Raw genomic sequence first — 19,576 nt, 5'->3', positions numbered from 1 at the left:
CATAATCCGGAATTAATCATTACAAAGAATATAAGCTCTCTCTTATAAGCGGAAGGCAAGATGTGTTGCCACAGGCGAGAAAAATATCAGAGTTGGAAGACTTGTCAATGAAAAATTTCCCTTATTTCGCCAACCGGCTGAGCAGAAACGAGATAAATTGTTACCAATATGAACAATTACTTCTAATTCTATTTTAACGTTAATTCGTCACGTTTTATTGTTGATATCATTTAAAAACGGATAGAACAAAACGTTTTATAACTTAAGCATTGTAACAAACCGAATCGTACCCGCCTAAGTTTTTATGGTCAGGAATATAAAACAGCTTTTCAAATTTTGTGAGAAACGGTAACCTGTAATTTTGGATTTAGAGGCAGTCATATAGTATTCAGTTTCTTAAAGTACCCGACTTTGCGGTGTTTTCAATGTCAATGCTAAATTCGCGACAAATATCTTTACTGGGAATCAATAAAATATCTAATTATTCAAACACGTGCTTGCAAGCACCTTCTGTACCTTAAGTAGCTATTTAAACCATTAAACCAATGTTAAATAAAATTAAATTCGTTTTTATTGCGGCAGTTTAGTTTTTTTGAGAAGTATAATTGAATAATGGAACAAAAAAGTTACTTGGAGCAAACTCCAAGCAGGGTAAATCCTACAAATTGTCGAATGGGGAAACCTTTCGTTGTTACAGCAACCAGTTCGCGAGAAAGGATCGCCACTCGCAAACAAAGAAAAAAAAACCTGATTTTCATCTTACCGAAAATCAATATTTCGCTGAAATTTTTTATTTTAACCAGTCACGCAATTGAGAACGAGCACTCAAAAAGAAATCAACCGAGTGGTTAATCCATTACCGAAACATATCTGCGTTTTCGCAATTTGGTTTATGATACATGTTGTATGAGTAAAAGTTGATGCTTAAAAGCAGCTCATCGAGGATAATTTTACATGAAATTAATAGGTGTCGATTGCCTTTTGTTTGGGGAGTGAATAGCCCAGTTTTAAATTCAAAGCGTTTGCTTAGTTATAACAACTTAAAAAACATGCAAACAAAATAATCCTATTTTCGTCATGTTTGTATTCATCCCATTTCATGTAATTTTGTGTTCATTTCCCGTTAAACAATTTTTGTACTTTCGCTATCCTTTTTGCCTTTAAAATGTGAAATTCTTTATCATTTCAGATAAAAGTAAGAAAGCTTTGATTGAAAAACAATTTGCACAGCCGATAACCGCTTGATTGAGGTACTTTTACAAAGGTGGAATATTGATTAGACATCTGTCAATGAATTGCTATCAATAGAGATGATTGAAGTCACATTCAAAAGCATAGTTATGTTCTGCCCTTGAGCAGTAGCGCCAACGTACGTGATAATCAACTCGGTACTGAGGTTCTTTACTAAAAGCAGTAAGAACTCAGTTGCAAAAATGCAGCCGGACTATACCACTTCAAACCACTGGCCACCTCTCTCACAGAATTGTTGGCTGTACCAGCCGACCGTCGCTGCTCCATCGTACTTTTCCATGGCAGAGTTTCATCCGGATACCGTGAGAGGTGCGGGTCGTTATTCCGACCAGATGGTTCTGAATCCACCAGGAGATAAGCCAGCGACTCGAACAAGCCATCTCAGTTCATACCGAAACTCATCCACAAACTACCAAACACCTACCAGTTATCTACCTTCCCATGGGAATACCTTCTACCCAGCTCGCGGTCCGATACGCCAAGATCTCCTATCTTCCCCAGCAGACCCTTACCGAATCCTCGAACGTGGAACAGCAAATTCGCAATACTCCTCCTTCAACTCGTTGCTGGAGCGGAACACCGACTTAGCAACTAACAAAGGTTAGCCACATATTATTGCTACCTATCCTCATTGAAGAAAACGGTCGTGTATAATATCGTTGATGCTTTTTCTAATGTTTTGTTTATAAACCCATTATCTGGTACAAGTTTGCCCATAAAATGCATTATACCAGGCGAGATTAGCAAATGGATTAATTTATATCACCACACGTTGGGAAAAATTGTGTTATGAGACCATCGCTACGGGAATAAACATAATTCTATCTATGCATGTTTGAGCTGAAATCCCAGGGAAACAGTTTGTCGGAAACTTCACCAGTACTTCAATAAAAAATGAATCTCTTTATGATCATCAGACATCTACTGAAAAAGCAAGTTGTTTACGTCTCATCAAAATCATAAATAACCTTTCAAATTCATTCATTTCTTCTCTGGATAATAAAGTTCTAGGAACACAGGAATTGTCTTCAATTGTTAGTGACAACTCATTATGCCCTTATAATTGGAACGCATTTGAATCAGTAGGCGTCATCTCTGATCAGTGGTCCCGAACTTAGGAGAGCAAATGAAATCTTTACTCCTTTTCTGGGGGGTGTGGGAATTTTTTCCTTGAAACTATTTGGCATAAAATGTTTTCCAGAACATAAATTGTAATTTTTTTCTCTTCTTTCCCTTTTATTTTTTTTTTAATCAAAACTGTTCATTCTAACATGGTGACGTGCACCATCAAGTTGAGCTATACGAACAGCCACATAAAAAATTTTAAACAGAGTGAAAAAGATCACAAACCCGTTTTGATAAACACTGGTTTTCCTATTTCTCATGACACGGTGCATATTCGAATGCGTTACAGGGGGAAAATTCTCTCTCACAGCACCCTGGTGCCACGTAACTTGAAAAATTTTTTTTTTTTATCGAGCTAAGTTGAATTTTTCTAAGAAATCATTTAGGGGTTTTTGTGCCAACGAGACAAAAGAATCAGTAATTTCAAAAAGGCTTCTAGTAATATAATGAATATGAATCCCATAAAAATGCCAAACCTGTCGCTCATTAAGTGGCATTGTGGAAATATGCCCTTGAAAAATTGAACCTATACAATAAGAATTGTGCAATACTTGTGAAAAATACTTCGTGGCTGGATGACGCGGCCTTTCGTCTCGGCAAAAAGACTCCTGAACTTTCGGAATTTTCAAGTAAATCGTTGAGCATCGCGCTTTAAGTCCCCGGTTAACGAATTCAAGATGTTTGCAGTCCGTTAGCCCTCTATCCAAGAGGGATTTCCAACAACACATTCACGATTAACAATTTATACACAAAAATAAAGTTGTCCAATCTATAGAATTGTCAAAAACGATACTACGTGACTGGTAAAAAATTGAATAAATATACTTTTAATCACGAGGTAAACGTTTTAAATCTATATTTTTCAAAATCGTTGAAAGAAAATGTCGACAAATTTCCCCTTTCAGTTTGTTATACAAATTTTTCATCGTTCGCCCATTCTTTTTCAGCGACAAGAAGTCTTACAAATTGTAGGTTTATAACGAAACATTTGAATCGATGACTTCTACAATTCCCATGGTTGTGTTTGAAATACCAAATTCAATTCAATACGTTCATTTCTAAGGCGTTTTTGGAAAGAAAAAAATTGATATCCGATAATTGTTTTTGTCAGTATCCCCTCCAAGTAAACTCTTTACATTTAGGTCTCGAAGATATAACACTAAAAAAGAAGCTTCCCAGTCTTACTACAGGAGGGTTGAAATTGGAGAAAAAGGTTGGAAAAGTTTAAAAGATTTTTGATGTAATCAAATTTTAAAATATCAAATACAAGAAAGTTTCGACCTTCATCATAACCCTTTTAATCCAGTAGCTAATACCTACAATTATTTGACCACCCACAACTAATTGCTAACATCGTACCGTTTCATGCGCCGCAGAAATAAGAACACCGCTAACTTTCACCAACCCTCTAACTCCCAGAAATGATTAACGTGTAACTTCTCCCTATGATATTCAGGCGTTATTCAGCAAAAAGGCTATGAGAAAACTCAAACGTATCAGGTAGAAGTTGTTACAATGGCCTAACACCAACTTCTCGTAACTAATCTGAAAGGAAATGTGTAGCATCTGGAAGGGAGATTTAAGGATAAGATATTGGGAGTTTAATGGGTTATATACTCAAGGAACATACCTGAGTGTGAGACTTGTTGTCTACATTACATTTTTTTGTAATGATAAAACATGGAAAAAACGCAATAAGAACTCAAATTTAAATTTTTTTTTATAAATGGGCTTTGTGTCACCACTGATTAATTTTCCAGAGAAACTTTTGGTAAAAGTCTATTGTTCTGTTCCGAAACAACTGTCTTAAAACAAGAAAAAGAGATCAGTTTATCTGTTCATGTTCTCTTGTTAAAAATCATGTCATCCAAGGATGCACGTGAACAACAATACTGAAAAAAAAAGAAAAAAAAAAAAAAAGAAAATCCAGCCGTGCATTTGATTTTCATTTCTGTAATGAAATAGGTTTTAATTGATTTTTAAAACTTTTAGACTCCTTTCTTACGGGTTCCCCTCGCTTGGAAGAGAGCTCTTCCCTTGCTCTTGAAGACAAGGTGACCAGGCCACAAAGAGGTCGTACCGTCTTTTCTGCTCATCAACTGCACGAGCTAGAGAAGGTTTTCATCACTGATCAGTACATCTCTGGGCAACAAAGACGACGTCTTTCTGCTCTACTCGGTCTGACCGAGACACAAGTGCGAGTTTGGTTCCAGAATCGGCGAATCAAATGGAGAAAGAACAGATTGGAACGAAAGATCAAAATGTAACGAGTCCTTGTGGTTGGAAGTGTCTTAAAGAGTGAAGTTAAGGACTGGATTAAAAGGAATAGATAGAAGAACAAATAGACTGTCACACATAGATATCAAAATCGTTTAGACTTAAAGTGTGGATTCAATGTGTCTAACAGAGGTTTGTCAAAAAAGGAAACTTCCTTTAAAAGTATAGATAACATTGTGGTTAAGATTGTCGCTTTGTTGTTATTGCTGTCCATAATCTTGCTTGCATCTTAACAAGTTGAGCGACTTTTGTCCACGATTACTGAGTAGACTCGAGGTTGGCCCAGTGACATAAATGCCGAATTTTGGGGGTAGATGTATAGAATCTCTAGGAAATCACTGCGATATTTTGAAAGCTCGTTGATATTAGGGGCTCTTCCCGCTCTTCATTCTTATAACTTAAACGAGGACATGAGCAAGAGTGTGAATCTCGTTGTCTAGAACCTGAACATTTTCACTGTCTCTATTTCGACAGAGACACTTTTAAACACAGGATGTCTCTAACATAGTTACCAACCCCTAGGAAAATGAAAGTAAATTCTTAGTGTTTCGAATAGTTAGTTTTCAGGTGTAAATATATATAAAAAGAAGTTTAAGAAGTATTTCGAAACTGCTGGAGAGATAAGTGTGTTTTATTTCAGCTTACTTTTTGACTTGATTGGTTTATGAATTGTTATATACTCAAAGGAAATGACTGGTTGACTGCTGATTGACAGAATTAATGGTTGAGTGACATATTGAAAGATTGAAAGATCAATCGGTAGTTATATTGATTTATTGACTGCTTGGAGTTTAAGCTAAAATAAAATAAAATAAAATTGCATAATTGAAGAAGAAACCTAGCTTGAAACCAGCACTTTAAATAGGTTTTCATCATCTTAGATCGATAAATTAAACTTAAAAACAGTAGTTTACAGATTCAGACTACCAATGTGTGTTTTCCTATCAGTTTGTCAAAGCATTTCTTGAATATTTTGACCAGGGCAAAATGTCTCGGTTGAAACAAATCTGAGGGGAATCCAATTAGCTACCCTTGTAAATGACAACTGTGAATGGCAAACATTACACTCGGTCTTGTAGGTTACGGAGGATAACTTGCAGGAGCTGTCTCCACCCTCTTTAACTAACTCGTCCTCAGTCTTCTCTTTTTTCACGTATGGTCACAGGGTCGTGGAAGACTGGCCCTATTTAGTCGAAGGACCTTTTATTCCTTCCTATTCCCCTCCTCGCGCACTTTCCGCGTGCTCTCAAAATGATGTTTTAAGGGAAGTTGAACGACTGAGGGTGGGTTATTATTTCTAGTATCATATGGGGACGACTTTCTCTTGGTGATAATGATTATGCTCCTTATCTGTGCGTATCGAAGAGGATGAGGATCAGCACATCAGTGTCAAAACTCCGACTTCGAACAGATAATTCTAACAGCGTCATATTGCCTTGACGGTTGGCGGCTCAAAGAATGATTCGGCCCCAGACCTCAAGGTAAAGTTCCCTAGATCTCAGGCCTTTTTATGCTTATGTTCCCTTTGAGCCGTTTCGCGTGATACCAGTAACCGTGAGAAGACCATATTAGCGGACGACTCATCTTTTTCTCAAATCACGCGAGGAAATTTTATTCTGATTACTACTCCTGTATATACAAAATTTTCACTGGGTCAGTGAACAGGGACGACCTTTGCGTTTAATTCTCGTTACCGTGCCGTCGTGTTCGTAATTATGAATTGTTGACAACTTGATTTAGTCTAAAAAATTTGTATTTAATGTAAACCAATCGAACTAAAGTCAAACTTGACGATCCACATAGGTAAAGTTATAAAATAACAGGCATTTTCTGTAGTTCTCCATCGGTATATTTAGGACAAAGAAAAGAAATTTATTGTTCCGTTCAGACGGTTCTGATTGATTATGGAACTTTCCAGTGAAATTAATCAATTTGGTCGGCCAGTTGTGTGGATCATTCTGAGTGACAGCGTCTCGTGGCAGAACTTGCACAATGAAACCACCTGTTTTCCTTCTGTTCGATTAGAAAACCTTAATCTATCGTCTGTGAAGTATCCAAACATCACGTCCCTTTATATTTTTGTGTCTTTTTTTGGTAAACAGATGTTCTGCTCTAATAAGCAATTTCATTTAAGTTAAAACCATTTTTTTATGTATGATTCATGACTTATAAATTTATTGATGTAGAGTTATCGTAGAACATAAGTAAACTTTTCAAAACAATCGCTCAATTTTTTCTTCGATAACTCCACCGTCGACCTTGTAAAAATGGTCCTTCTAGCAGACATTCTTTACATTGAGTTATTCTAATGATCACGTGATCCGTAAACAAAGTAAACAGTAGTACAAAAGTTCCCTGACATTTAACACAATGCAATGGAGCGCATTAGCTTTTGTCACGAGATCTATATATAGCGTGCGTTTCCAAGTTACGGGGTCTACTACATAGACATTCGTACCACACTGAAACGAGTAAAGAGCACTCGAGTTTTCTTTTCTTAAATTAGTTGAATGATCATTTTTCTGGATTTCTATAAATATATCCGACATCTATATACTTAGCTGATAACTACTTGTAGAAACAAAAACGTTTTTCATATTATAAAAGTAAATCTAGGAAAGCTCAGCGTCCGCTCGAGAAAATAAAATCAAACATATTCTATTTTTTTAGAATATTAATCCAAGAGAATTTTGGATATACTACATATTTCAACCATTGACATATAATTTTTTAAGATGCAATTATTTTAATGCCAATTATTCCCGTTTCTCTGCATCGCAAATACGCAAAGTGGTCTGATTAATTAACATTCGTCCTTGGAACAGGTTTAACTATCACGATCTTCTATTGTCTCCTTTCGGCTTTTCTTCTCTCTTTCTTTCTTTATTTCTTTTTTTTTTTTTTTAACACTTGTTTGGTTTTTGTCGATCAATTAAACTTTCTAGACACGTGCTTATTTGCGCAGAGTAGTCTTTGGTCTAACTTTTCCCTTTTTCCCTTCCTTTCCCTTGTGCTAGTGCTTGGGCTCTTCGACGTTCGTTTTCATTCGGAAAATAAACCTTATTCCTGCGTTTGTGCTTACGCTTGTGATTGCGCCGCTAATGAAAACTGGGCTTTACCGCCGTCTGTTTCGCCTTACAGTGCAGCTGTACCTTTTACACGATCGACAGCCGCCTATGGTTAAAGATATTGAACCTCTACTAAAGATGTTCCAGTTTTGTCCCTAGTCATACATACATCTATTTGGCTTCCAAATCTTACCAATGACACGCACACTTAACTAATGTAGGATGTGGCTAAATCATTTTCTTTATATTGTCGAAGACAAATGATTATTCGGTTTTTTTTCATATCAGACACTAAAAGAGAGAGAGAGAGAGAGAGATATTCTGCTGAACGGATAGAATATCATTCCTTTGAAAGAGTCACTGTTATTTACCCCTAAAGTCACAGAGCTAAACAACGGCCATTAGCAATCATTAGAAAATATGGCAACAAAGGAGAGCGTTACAATAAATTAAAATTTTACTCAGTAGCATTATCAATCAGAAGTCAAACTGGAAAAATAACAGGTCTTTTATAAGTTTACGACGGAAAACCATTTCACCCGCAAGCCTCGGTTTCACATGTTAATCAGGAAAGTTTCCCGAAAAAAAAAAATACGTTAAAAGAAACCACAGATTCATTAAAATGCTGGTAAAAACACGCTTGGGGGTTTATTTTCAATAAACAACGTCATCATGCCAAAGAGCAATTTTCGCGAAACGTGAAAGTATTAAACAAAGCTAAATGAGTCTCTACGCTTTGTTTTTTTTTTTTTTTTTTTTTCAGCTGTTGATCGAAAGGACTGTTGGTGTGTTAACTTAAGCCAACAAAAAGTTAGTTTCATATGATGTTCACTTATTCAAGACCTGCTGTTGTACATGGAGTCTTACAGTGATATTTATGAGGCCATTTATTTCATAAAACGAACCCTAAATAAAACCAAGGGTAGAAAGATTTTATGAATATTCAGAACAAGCGCTTTGTTTTATCACCTCGTCGAATTATCGATTTTAACCATTAAGAAGACAGTGAAAGCAAAATGACCATCAGTGGAGAGAGATCAGTGTTTTAGGGCTCGATTCAACACTTCCTTTTCGTCTTTTGTGGTCGGTAAAAGAGATTGTTGAACACAGAAATGGTCGCAAACTTCCTCATTTTCATAAACGTGTTTGTTTAAAGACACTTTTATTTCATTATTAAAGCAATTAGCAGGTAAACATGATGTCCCGATGAGCCAATACAAAGCTCATTTACACATTTCAAAAACCAACTATTACGTTTTCGTGCACTCTTGGTTCAAATTGACAGACAGCTTAATGAGTGCGACAGGACAAAGCTACCATTGTACGAAAAATAAAACTTATTGGAAAACAGAAATGAACACATTGACTAAACCTAGCATTAATTTGGAAAATAGGCATTGGAGATCTAAAAACAGAGAATAGAAATATCACCACCAGCCTCCTTAGTAAATGTGGTCTTTCGTTGCTAGACAATTGGAAGGTTGCGCGTAAATATGCCGTATAGAATTAAAGGATAAGAAGTCATAATATGCGTTTTATCTCAGTTATCATTAAAAAGTTCTGCCAGATCACGAAGACAGAACCAACTGCAATAGAGCACGCCACTCGCATTACCACACGATCGAAAAGCATGCAAACCGACGAGCGATCATCTCCGTTGAAGGCGGACAGCGACAACATCTTCCCTTGCCCATGCAGTGTCTGTGTGCAAACATATGGAAAAGATTTCAGCAGTGAGACAGCTCTAATGGCACCTCCTAGAGAGACAATGTCGAGGCATCATCGACTATTAGGCTTTACTGGCCCCCCGATTCCCATGTTACCATATACTCAGATTCCGGGTTCTCCTACTCGCTTCTTGATGCCGTACGCTCTTCATAGAGCGCCATATCAAAGAGCAGTGTTTGCCCCCGACGCCTGTTACAGATCGGGAAGTGAGCAAGAAACTCCCAAACAAGAAGTCTTACGAGAAAGCCATCTCATTCAGACTGGATCCTTAACACCAAATCCCGATGCTTCTGGGAGATATTGGGACCGATCTGGTAGTAAGTATAGTAATGCTTTAAAATCTTTCATCCTCATCGATGTTTTTCAGTTCGTGTCCAACAATAGGATACAAATCAATGAGCGTTTTTTATGGAGAAAGAGGTTGAAGTCACATACTTTATTCACTAGCATGTTTTTGGCTTTGCTGCATGCTCTCACCTTTTAAGATTTTTTTTTCTCATCCACAAAGCTTCCCAAATTTTCATCGAGAAAATGGACTTATAATAAGTTAAAATAGAAGCTATTAAGGCTGAGCGTGTTTGGGTGTGTAAACAATGAATAATGCTGCCAATTAGAAGTGAAAAGATTCCCAGTTAAGGATATAATTATTGAATTAAATTAAAGTATTTTGATGTCACGACATTTAAAGAAAAATTAACTTTTAAGTTGAACATTTTTCGGGAGACACCGACTCGACATCTAATTGATTGAATCAAGTTTCTTATCGTGTATTTGCTTTCATGTTTCAATCCCAATTGTCTTAAACAGCGATGTTTACTTTCACATTGACTAATTCTACGCCATAATTATGAATATTAGCAACAGCTTAATTGCGTATTAAGTAATTAGAAATTTATGCTTAGTAAGTGTGGTGGATAAAAAGATAGCATTGATTTAGTTGGGAGTCGTTTGAATGGTTTCGCAGAGAAACAGTTGTCGAGCTGAGTACTGAAGTCACGCAAGAAGTGGAGTTTCTTTTCAAAGGATGCAAAAAAAATAGCCGCAGAAAAGGAAAAACCTCTCTTTCTTTCTTACTACAGGACGTGGGCATAGAATATTAAGTTTCTTTAAAAAAACCAGCGGCTTTAGTATTCGATTCTCATCTGTATATTTCGGCTTCGAGTGTTAAACTCGATAGTTGACGAGTGAGCGCAGCGAACGATTGAGATGTCGAGTTGAACACGAGACATGTCCCAGCGTTGAAATATTTCGGCCTATTATTCCTTTGTGTCAATATACAATATCTACATAAAGTTTGTCTCCTTGTACTGCTTTTCCGTTTTCAAAACATGCAACCACGGAAGATCTACAAACGCTTCACATATTTCAAAGTGGAAATGTCCCAGCGTTAAATTACGCCGGCTTATTATTTCTTTGTGTTAAATACAATATCTACCGAAAGTTTATCTCATTGTGATGCTTTTCCGTTTTCAAAACGTGCAATCACGGAGGATCTTCAAACGCTTCATCTGTTTCAAAGTGAAGTCGAATTTTCGTGCGAAATTTATTTCTAAGCCGCTAAATTCACAAGTTATTGGTTATTCCCAAATTCAAAACCTGAAAAATTTTAAGATATCTTATTTGAGAATTTATTTACGTTAATCAATATTAATTATGTTTTACCATTTTCCAGATAAAGGTCCACACGAGAAATCACGCCGAATGCGCACAGTCTTCTCTCCTCAACAGCTCGACAGACTTGAACGATATTTTAAGAATCAGCAGTATGTGGGAAGTGCCCAGCGGATTTTCATTGCTTCACAGCTCGGTCTCTCAGAAACCCAAGTCAAAGTTTGGTTTCAAAATCGGCGAATAAGGTGGAGGAAGACAGCGCTTAATGGTCAAAAAAAAACTCTCACAGAAGACCAAGAGTCCTAATGAAACTTGTGGACTCTATCGAAGTCAATATTGCTTACGTGTACGCCGGGGGCTTTTGAGAGAGAAAGTCCTATCTCTTCAAACCATACCAACATAAACACACTGGAGGTGAGGGGAGGGGCGCGTACTGGAAAGAGGGCGCTTCATCGAAGGGGCGCTTATTATTCTAATGTACTGATTCCGCTTTAGTGGAAGCTTAAGAAGTCGTAAATAAAGTAACATTAAAAAGTAGGTGTCATTGGGGTTAACCGTTGGCAAGAAAACGGACAAAAAAAATTAGAAGTTAGGCGTAAAAAGTAACAAATTTTATTCGTAACCCGTTAAAAAAGTGTAAATTTTTTTCTGTAGATTTGAATGGAAGAAAGTAACCATTAGCCGTAAAATAGCCAAAATCTTAACCGGTAGCCGTAAAAGTCATCACCCGGTTGAGACCCTTTAGAAACAGGTTCTCCATACATCCCTATTATTTAAAAAATTGAGGGGGGAGGGGGAGGGGGAGTTTATTCGAAAGGAGCGCTTGTTTGACAACATCACCTTGGCGATGGGCCCCTATTCGGGGGAGGGCTCTAATAAGAGTGTGGGCGCTTATTTGAGGAATTACGGTAATTGCCTTTTCAAAGGGGGTTTAATTTTGAATCTTTTTAAGGTAGTAGGGTTTCAAGATCCATAGTAAGTACGCAGCAGTTTTAGATTAATTGATTGCAAATAAAAATAAAAAAAGACATTTAAAAAGCTTGTCCACTTAAGTAACAGATGTACAAAAATTCGAACACTAAAAAAGGAGTTTGCAGTCTTTATGATTCCTTAAGAAACAAGACCTACGTAATCGAAGCTCTTGATTGTTAAACAAACTCTCCTTGTAAGCACCCAAGGAAACGTATATAGAACGGTTTGAAGAGTATGCACACCGATGATAGGGTGTAAAGGGTGAAAACGACACCAAACAACATATATAATTGCTTTGTTGTTACGTTTTCAGAGCGATCAACGGTTAGGGTTTGAAAGCTACACCTGATCAGTTTCGCATTTCACCCAGCCTTCTCGCCCAATCATCATAATCATTCATCATCATCAGGTCGAACTTGCTCGGTATTCCATGAGACGGATGTAGGTCTTTTTTGGGCGTCCTTTCGACTGAAGTCTATGTGTTGGCTTCCAGAGTAATACATCCCCTGCTAGTTCTTTACTGCGCCAACAATGTCCTGCGAATCTCATCCTTTGTTGCTGTAGCGATTCACAGATTGGCGGGATGTGGCCGTAGAGCTCTACTTTTGTGGGGTGGTCCTTCCACGATCTGTTTAAGGCAGTGCGTAACATTCTAGTGTATGCTCCGTCGATTTTCTTTTCCAGATGTGTTGTTCAGGTCCAGGCAATGCTCATTTAGAGTATCCCACGCCTTTCCTAGTCTGATGTTTACATCACGTTCGGTAGAGGTGATGAAGCTTCCCAGATATTTAAAATCTTCCACTTGCTTTATCTTCTCAACATTGAGACTCTTCATTCCTCGCCCAACACTAGCTCTTTATTATCCTCAGTATCTATCAGTTGCTGATTAACGCCTCCCTCTTAGTTAATACAAGTCTTGCTTAGCTCACGATGTTTATAATAATAACGAGTGGCTCATTATTTTTGGTGCGTTTTGAGGCGCTTACAAACTATAGCCAAAGTCATCACAACAGCCAATCAATCACAAGAGAGACAACTGACGCCAAGCGAATGAAATATTTAGAGCTGCCTTGAATGAAATTCCCTCAGCTTCACATGTAATACTCAGTGGTGTCGCATTTGCAGGTATGTCGAGATGATCAAATTTAGTAATGATGTCAAAATCACGCGGGGCACGAGTAGAACATTTTTTACCTGAAAGGACATTAAAAGTTGATTAAGTTTCAGGTTTGCTTTGTTCCTAGTTTAATAGCCTATTCATTGTTCAATCCATATAACTGAGACAGGAAATAAACGTTTTATTCTTAAAGCAAAATATTATCAAACAAACAATGAATTAAAGCAAAAACCAAGGTAAATTTTAGTTGACGAATTTACGAGTGAAGAAAGGAATTGGCCATTGCGATATCAAAACAACACTTTTAAAAGCTTCCTATTCAAATAGATTGTCTGTGTTGCAGAATAAATAAACAATTTCTCAGCGTGGGAAAAAATACACTTTTTATACTATCTTTTTCAATTACGAAGGCGCCGGAAAAACCAGGTTTTTTTTTTCTTTGAAATACGTGCGGGAGCTGAACAACTCCCTTCTGAAAATAATTTTTAAAATTGCGTTGTCATACATGCAATTTTCATGCAAAGAATATTCGTTATTCTTATAATCAATTCTATTTTTCCCATTTTACCATCGATCTACCAACGGATTACAATATAAATTTTCTTCTGGTATAATACAGTAATGTAGCGATTATTTTTTCCTTGCAGGGGATCTGTTACGAGGGCATTAATTTTCTGCCATAACCTCCTCAAAATTTCACTAATTATCTTTCATAATCTTTGAGATCTATCTTTCTTGTGTTATCAATATACTTTCACTTCAGACAAGACAAGATGTTTGTTTTAAATGGACGGCGGTTTTACGCACGACTTTACATAACAACCGACTAATAGATCCTTTGTGTCCATGAATAACTAACTAGCTTCCTGTATATTAATCCATAAAAAGGTTCGGTTGCTTCGTGTCTTTGCCAGTCTAACAATCCTGAAGAGGAGACATTTTCAAACGTTAGTTAAATGTCTTTCCTTTCAAAGACCACGCACCGTTGCTACTTTTCTCTAGCTGACCCCAAGCGAAAGTCACGCTGACTTCAAGTCTGTGAAGTTCAAGGTAATGAATTCATATCGTGTTTGGCCCTCATATTTTTTTTTTCTGTTAAGGGAGATGTTACTGTTTCATTTTCTCCGAGACATGATATCTATGATATACATGTGTAAACTTTTACTTTAATTTTACCCGCAAAAAATGCAAAAAAGAACAAAAATAAAATCAAAAGAGCGTTTTACTCCTTAAATCTGAAGGAATCTATCGCGAAATAACAGTTTGAATAAGATTTCGATGTGTTCCATTTTTTTATTTTGATTTAGTTAATTTTTTGACTCAGCACCGCAATCCATTGAAAATGAATTTTCAGTAAAAAAGCACTTTATGTTTACTTACATCAGATTATAGTTTTATCTAGTGTGTGTGATAATTCTAAAGACAATAAAAGATACAAGCACTTGCAAATTTTGGGTTCACCTTGGGCACATTATCTCAAGTACTCTTTAGCCTTTTAAAAGAAAGCCGAAAATTTTAAAATCTTTCGAAGAGATTGATGAATATTCTTAGAGGTTTTTTGGAATAAATTCCTGAAAAAAGCTCTTGCTATATTGCGAACCAGAAACAAAGTGCAAAGTGATGTAAAAAATCAAATTATGGTTTGTAAGGAGAACAAAAAGACGATTATTGAAAGACAAAAACATTTACCCTTAACACCAAAGAAAAATCCATATTTATTATAAATGCAGATTTCAATGAAACGTCCATTTATAAACTGGAATTATGTTCTATGTTAAATTAATAAAGTTTTTCGAACAAGGTCTTATTTTTGTGCTCTTGACCATTACTTGTTTTTGTTCATATATATTTTTTCCAAATAATAAATGTCATCAGATGGATACAAGTAAATTATCTTCTGCTTGGTTTAGCTAAAATATTGCAACGTAAGTCTTTATGAAATGGAAAGATGTTAGATTTATTTGCGTAGTAAATGTAATAAGTTTCAGAACTAAGTTACTTTCCTAGAGTCCTCAGCATTAGGCGAGGTAAAGCACAGGCACCTCAAAAAGAACATTGTGTGGCATCAAACTGCCAGTCAAAATGTGAGAATTTCAGGTGATAAGGCCGTATGTTTCTTTAACATGAAGAGATTTTAAAAGTAAGCTCATTGCACAAAATATCTATTTATTTAAGGAAAAGTGGATGAGAAAAATTAAAATTAGGTGTCATACGACGCATTTAGGAAGGAGGAAAATTTAGAGGCAATTTGAGAGCCTTTTTGTGAAGAGCATCCAGTAATGACATATCCGTAGGATCAATCATGCATCCGCATTAAGATTTTCCTGTGTCCCATTTCAAAGTATCGATCATGTGCTGTCACTTTCAACAGACACACATAATTACCAGCAGACACTACGTGACCGGCCGTTTCTCGGAAATATATAATTGGAAACAAGACAGTAGATAGCTGTCATCGGGGACGAATGAACTCAACGCTAACTGACACTGTTCTATTGACATGGCTTTGTGACTTTTGAATTCTACATAGACTTTCTGTTTAGCTAAAGAAGTTTCGATTCAATTTTGACCTACCGTTGGCCAGCAGCGACATTAGACTCCAAGATTCGTCCATGAACATGAATGGTATGGTTGCCAAGGAAAAAAAAGGCGTTTGTTGTAGTTTATGTCAGAGATAGTATCAAAGAAATGATAATAAATTGATTCAAGTAGGACCCAGAGATAAACGAAGAAAAAGTGGATATGAGAAATTGGAATTATTTTACTAATAATGAGCGGTATAATGCGCACAAACCGCGATAAAAACATCGCTAGATATATATCAATTTTTGGGCCATTTCAATTCCAAGCGGTACCTTGGAAATTAAAATCCTGAAAAAAATAATCATTATATTCACGCAGAATCGAGTGAATCTGATAGTCAAAGGTTTGATTTTGATCTCAATTTTAGAAAAAGTATTTGTTTTTATCCTGAAAATGTCAAGGTTTCGAAAGGAAATGAATGTCATTACTTTTTAATCTACGTGCGTGTATTAAAACATTTTTAAATTCTAGTTCCGTTGTTTGCTTATTCTTTGTCTGCTTTCAGATCTTACATAAACTGCCAAGACAGCCAAACCGCGACGGCTATGATGAACGTTTTTCATAATGGTAAGTTTGATGTTTTGGAAGAAGAGCTAAGAAAAATGCTGGGGTGTTAGTAACCATGGTAGTATCTGACGATTCAGTCTCGTTTTAAGTTCGGGAAGTGCAAAACTATTTAACTAGATTAGCGAAGAAACGAAGAAAATCCCACCTTTAAAAAAAATGAAGCAATACAGTCAGTTTCCCTGATGAAATTTGAAAACAGCAAAAAGGAAGTAGAGACGGAAAATAGTGTCTTGGAATCCAAGAAGAAAAGACGCCGATTAAAAAAAAAGAAAAATTCTAAATCTTTGTAGAAGCGGAGACGAAACAAATTACTGCTGCACCAATCTGTTCTACAGAAAGAAGTTTGGAATTCAATGAAGTCCTTTCTACTGAATACAGCATCTTTAAAATCCCAGAGAAAATTATTTTATAATAAACTTTTTCTTCTTAACCAGATTCTGATGGGAGCGTCGGTAATGACAGCGACCTGTCACAGTCTTCAATTTCCCTGAAACTTCAAATTGGCATGACGTTTGCTTACGTCATCATCTTTATCATCTCTCTGGTAGGAAACGCTCTAATGATTTACGTCATACACAAGACGCCTCGACTCAGAACTACGACCAACCTATTGGTGGCTAATATGGCTGTAGCTGACGTAATTATCACATTTTTCGCCGTGCCTTCAACTGTGATGTACTTATATCTACAGCATATTTGGTTATCTGGGGTGATTGGTGATATCACTTGCAAGGTCGTGCAATATGGCTTGACATTGTCAATAGCTGCCTCTGTTCTCACACACATACTGATTGCGATCGACCGTTTCATCTGCGTTGTGTTTCCTTTCAAACGCGTCACATTCTTTAAGAAAGTCAGACCGAGCTACGTATTAACCTGGTGTGCTTCGTTGCTTCTAATGAGTCCGCATCTGGTTGTTTACGACAGCGCAAAGCTACCAAACGGTAAGAGCTACTGCACAGTAAGCCGGCTTGAATATCTGTACTTTCTTGAGATTTATTATGTCTTGGTGTTTGTAACGCTCTATTTGATTCCATTGCTGTTCATTGCAACACTATACGCGTTTATCTGCCGAAAGCTATGGAGGCATAAAGTACCAGGAGTACGCTCCCCTGACCTTATTCTTAAGAGAGAATTCCAAAACAAGAACACCGTCAAAATGCTTATCATTCTGGTAATAGCATTCACATTGTGTTGGCTACCAGTTCACGTCGTACATCTACTGGAGTATTTTCGGCCTGGATTACATTTGCCTCATGTGGCATTACTTTTGTCCTTCTGGGCCTGTCACTCCCACAGCGCAATCAATCCATTACTGGTTGTATTTCTTAATGGATTGTACAGAAAAGAATGTCAAGAGAAAATTAACAAGAAATTGGCCAGCTTATCAATCAAGAGAAGTACAGGAACAAATATAGTTTTAGCTCCACAAATGAGAACTCGAATATCCCGAGCGCCATCACCACAGGCCTTAGGATAACTATGACCGGAGGTATACACGGACGTTTGGGTAGTTGGGTGGGGGAACCCCCTGAGTTTTCACCAAGTTTGAGATGGAAAACTTAGAAGTAATGTAACTTTTGATAGATAGGGTACGTAAGGAGTATGGCACCTCCGATGGCACAGGCCCATAGACGATAGCCTCCTAAATAGCTGCCAAAACGGCCACCAAGATGGCTGCCATGATTACTTCCAAGATGACTACGAAGACGGATGCTAAGAATTCCTCCATCATACGTACTTAAGCACCGATGTTAGCTTGATAATAGTAAATGAACCGTTATGATGAGTCTAAAACTGACACTTCTCAAACCTCAGCCGGTTAACAATTCGCCTAAGTGATATTTCCATAGCTGTTCTTAATACGTAAATGATTGGGTTTGTTTATCTATAAAGGAATATTAAATAGGGATTATCTTATAGCCTAAGGAAAAAAATGAATGCGCTTATTATGTAATTTTTCTATTTCATACAACGATCATTGAGTTTCTCTGTGAGAAGCTCATGTGAAATGACACTGAAACAAGCTAAATGGAGGTACTTAATTTTACTCAAGAAATGAACGAGAGATTGTATAGCCGCTTAAGAAAGTGGAATCATGGTTTAAGGGCTAGGTATTTATATGTAGCACTTAACTTTTTCCTGCCGCGCCAGTTTTTGGGATATAACAAAGCTTCCCACACAATTAAGGAAGCTTCTTTCGAGAAGTGTTATATGATATACCAAAGAAAGACACTAATTAAAATATAGACGCATGGACTCTAAATAGTTTGACCATAACCTTTACTAAGATACTCTTCAAAATGCCTGAGTGCATCAAGCTCTAATGACCAATTTAAAGCTCTTCCTTCGCACAAGGTTTTTGGATTGTCATACTACACCTCTACAACTTGACCATAATTCAGCGAGAGACGTTGTGTGACCATCCAAAGTAACTGCGGCGAAAGAAGAGCACTTCAGGATGTATAGGTCAAAATCAGTAATATTTAATGTAAACATCAACACAAACACGCCCTTGGTTGTCGCCATCATTTTTGTTTTTGAGATCTTCGCCACACCAAATGCGGAGCTCACGGTGTTTTTCCAGGTAAAATGGGACGCCAAAATTTGTGAAGACAAGCTCCTTGGAGTACGACTCATCCACCCCAGGCATCGCATACCACAGAGTCGACAGGTCTTTGAGGTACTCCGTCCTTGGGTAGATGATATTGTTTCTCTGGTCAGTGACAATGACGTTTAGGGGCGTTTTGCTACCTGAATGACAGCCCCAGCGACTGTTGTAGGCCTTGTTTGGCGTGCATCTGGAATCACAGAACAGCGAGCTATGTTGCAATCGTTGAAGTAATTTTTTTTTCTTCGGCGTTCAAAATCCTATTGATTTTGAAACTTTTAGCCTGTTTAAGGCATTCAGTGAGTAAATGTAGCGCGACAGAAAACGGCGCGATAACAGAGATGAAGCGAAAAAGAGAGAGGGATCTAGGTCAGGTCGGTTTAAGGCGCGAAAGCAAATCTCTATCCCCAGGTTTTTTTGCTCCGCCGCTACAATCTTGCCGTTTTCTACTGCGCTCTATTTTACCAATTGAACGCTTAAAATGGACAATGAAGATTCCGTAGTGCTAGTTCACTAAGACTGGACAAGAAAACAGAAACAAAGGAGATGATAAACCAAGAACAAGTAAAGGTATCTGAGAATGGAGAAGGTTTAGAAGACGGACGGACGAACTTTAAAAGATGAGTCTGACGTGTTCACTCCTTTAGTTAACAGTAACACGCCACC

General features: G+C 37.2%; 4 protein-coding genes across 6 annotated transcripts in view; 3 read left to right on the top strand and 1 right to left on the bottom strand.

The window, feature by feature from the left end:
* The first annotated feature begins 823 nt into the window (after nucleotides 1-823).
* LOC113686427 (uncharacterized) lies at nucleotides 824-5,569 on the top strand. The gene is made up of 2 exons (XM_027204043.2): nucleotides 824-1,851; nucleotides 4,369-5,569. Exons 1-2 carry the CDS (start codon nucleotides 1,434-1,436, stop codon nucleotides 4,641-4,643), a joined length of 693 nt encoding a protein of 230 aa, XP_027059844.2. The 5' UTR covers nucleotides 824-1,433; the 3' UTR covers nucleotides 4,644-5,569.
* Nucleotides 5,570-9,118: 3,549 nt separating this feature from the next.
* On the top strand, nucleotides 9,119-12,098 carry LOC113686352 (homeobox protein ceh-30). The gene is made up of 2 exons (XM_027203965.2): nucleotides 9,119-9,766; nucleotides 11,122-12,098. The coding sequence occupies exons 1-2, from the start codon at nucleotides 9,250-9,252 to the stop codon at nucleotides 11,364-11,366; spliced, it is 762 nt and encodes a 253-aa protein (XP_027059766.2). The 5' UTR covers nucleotides 9,119-9,249; the 3' UTR covers nucleotides 11,367-12,098.
* Nucleotides 12,099-14,032: 1,934 nt separating this feature from the next.
* LOC113686428 (QRFP-like peptide receptor) lies at nucleotides 14,033-18,565 on the top strand. Of its 3 annotated transcripts, none has more exons than XM_027204045.2 (3): nucleotides 14,033-14,199; nucleotides 16,238-16,299; nucleotides 16,734-18,565. In XM_027204045.2, exons 2-3 carry the CDS (start codon nucleotides 16,278-16,280, stop codon nucleotides 17,777-17,779), a joined length of 1,068 nt encoding a protein of 355 aa, XP_027059846.2. In that variant the 5' UTR covers nucleotides 14,033-14,199; nucleotides 16,238-16,277; the 3' UTR covers nucleotides 17,780-18,565. The 3 variants fall into 3 exon arrangements, with proteins under 3 accessions (XP_027059846.2, XP_089052791.1, XP_089052790.1); XM_089196665.1 differs by having other exon boundaries at nucleotides 14,062-14,199; nucleotides 16,848-18,565; XM_089196664.1 differs by lacking the exon at nucleotides 14,033-14,199 and having other exon boundaries at nucleotides 16,225-16,299.
* Nucleotides 18,566-18,567: 2 nt separating this feature from the next.
* The window catches only part of LOC113686429 (uncharacterized), a 9,874-nt gene continuing 8,865 nt past the window's right edge, over nucleotides 18,568-19,576 (bottom strand). The window contains exon 3 of the mRNA XM_027204046.2: nucleotides 18,568-19,100. Coding sequence (XP_027059847.2) covers nucleotides 18,776-19,100 — 325 coding nt within the window. The 3' untranslated portion in view covers nucleotides 18,568-18,775. The remainder of the gene's footprint in view (nucleotides 19,101-19,576) is intronic.

The sequence above is a fragment of the Pocillopora damicornis genome, chromosome 2, assembly GCF_964200805.1.
Source record: "Pocillopora damicornis chromosome 2, jaPocDami1.2, whole genome shotgun sequence".
NCBI classification, from domain to species: domain Eukaryota; kingdom Metazoa; phylum Cnidaria; class Anthozoa; order Scleractinia; family Pocilloporidae; genus Pocillopora; species Pocillopora damicornis.
Note: the sequence above shows the minus strand (reverse complement) of the source record. Positions and strands in the feature narration are given on the sequence as shown.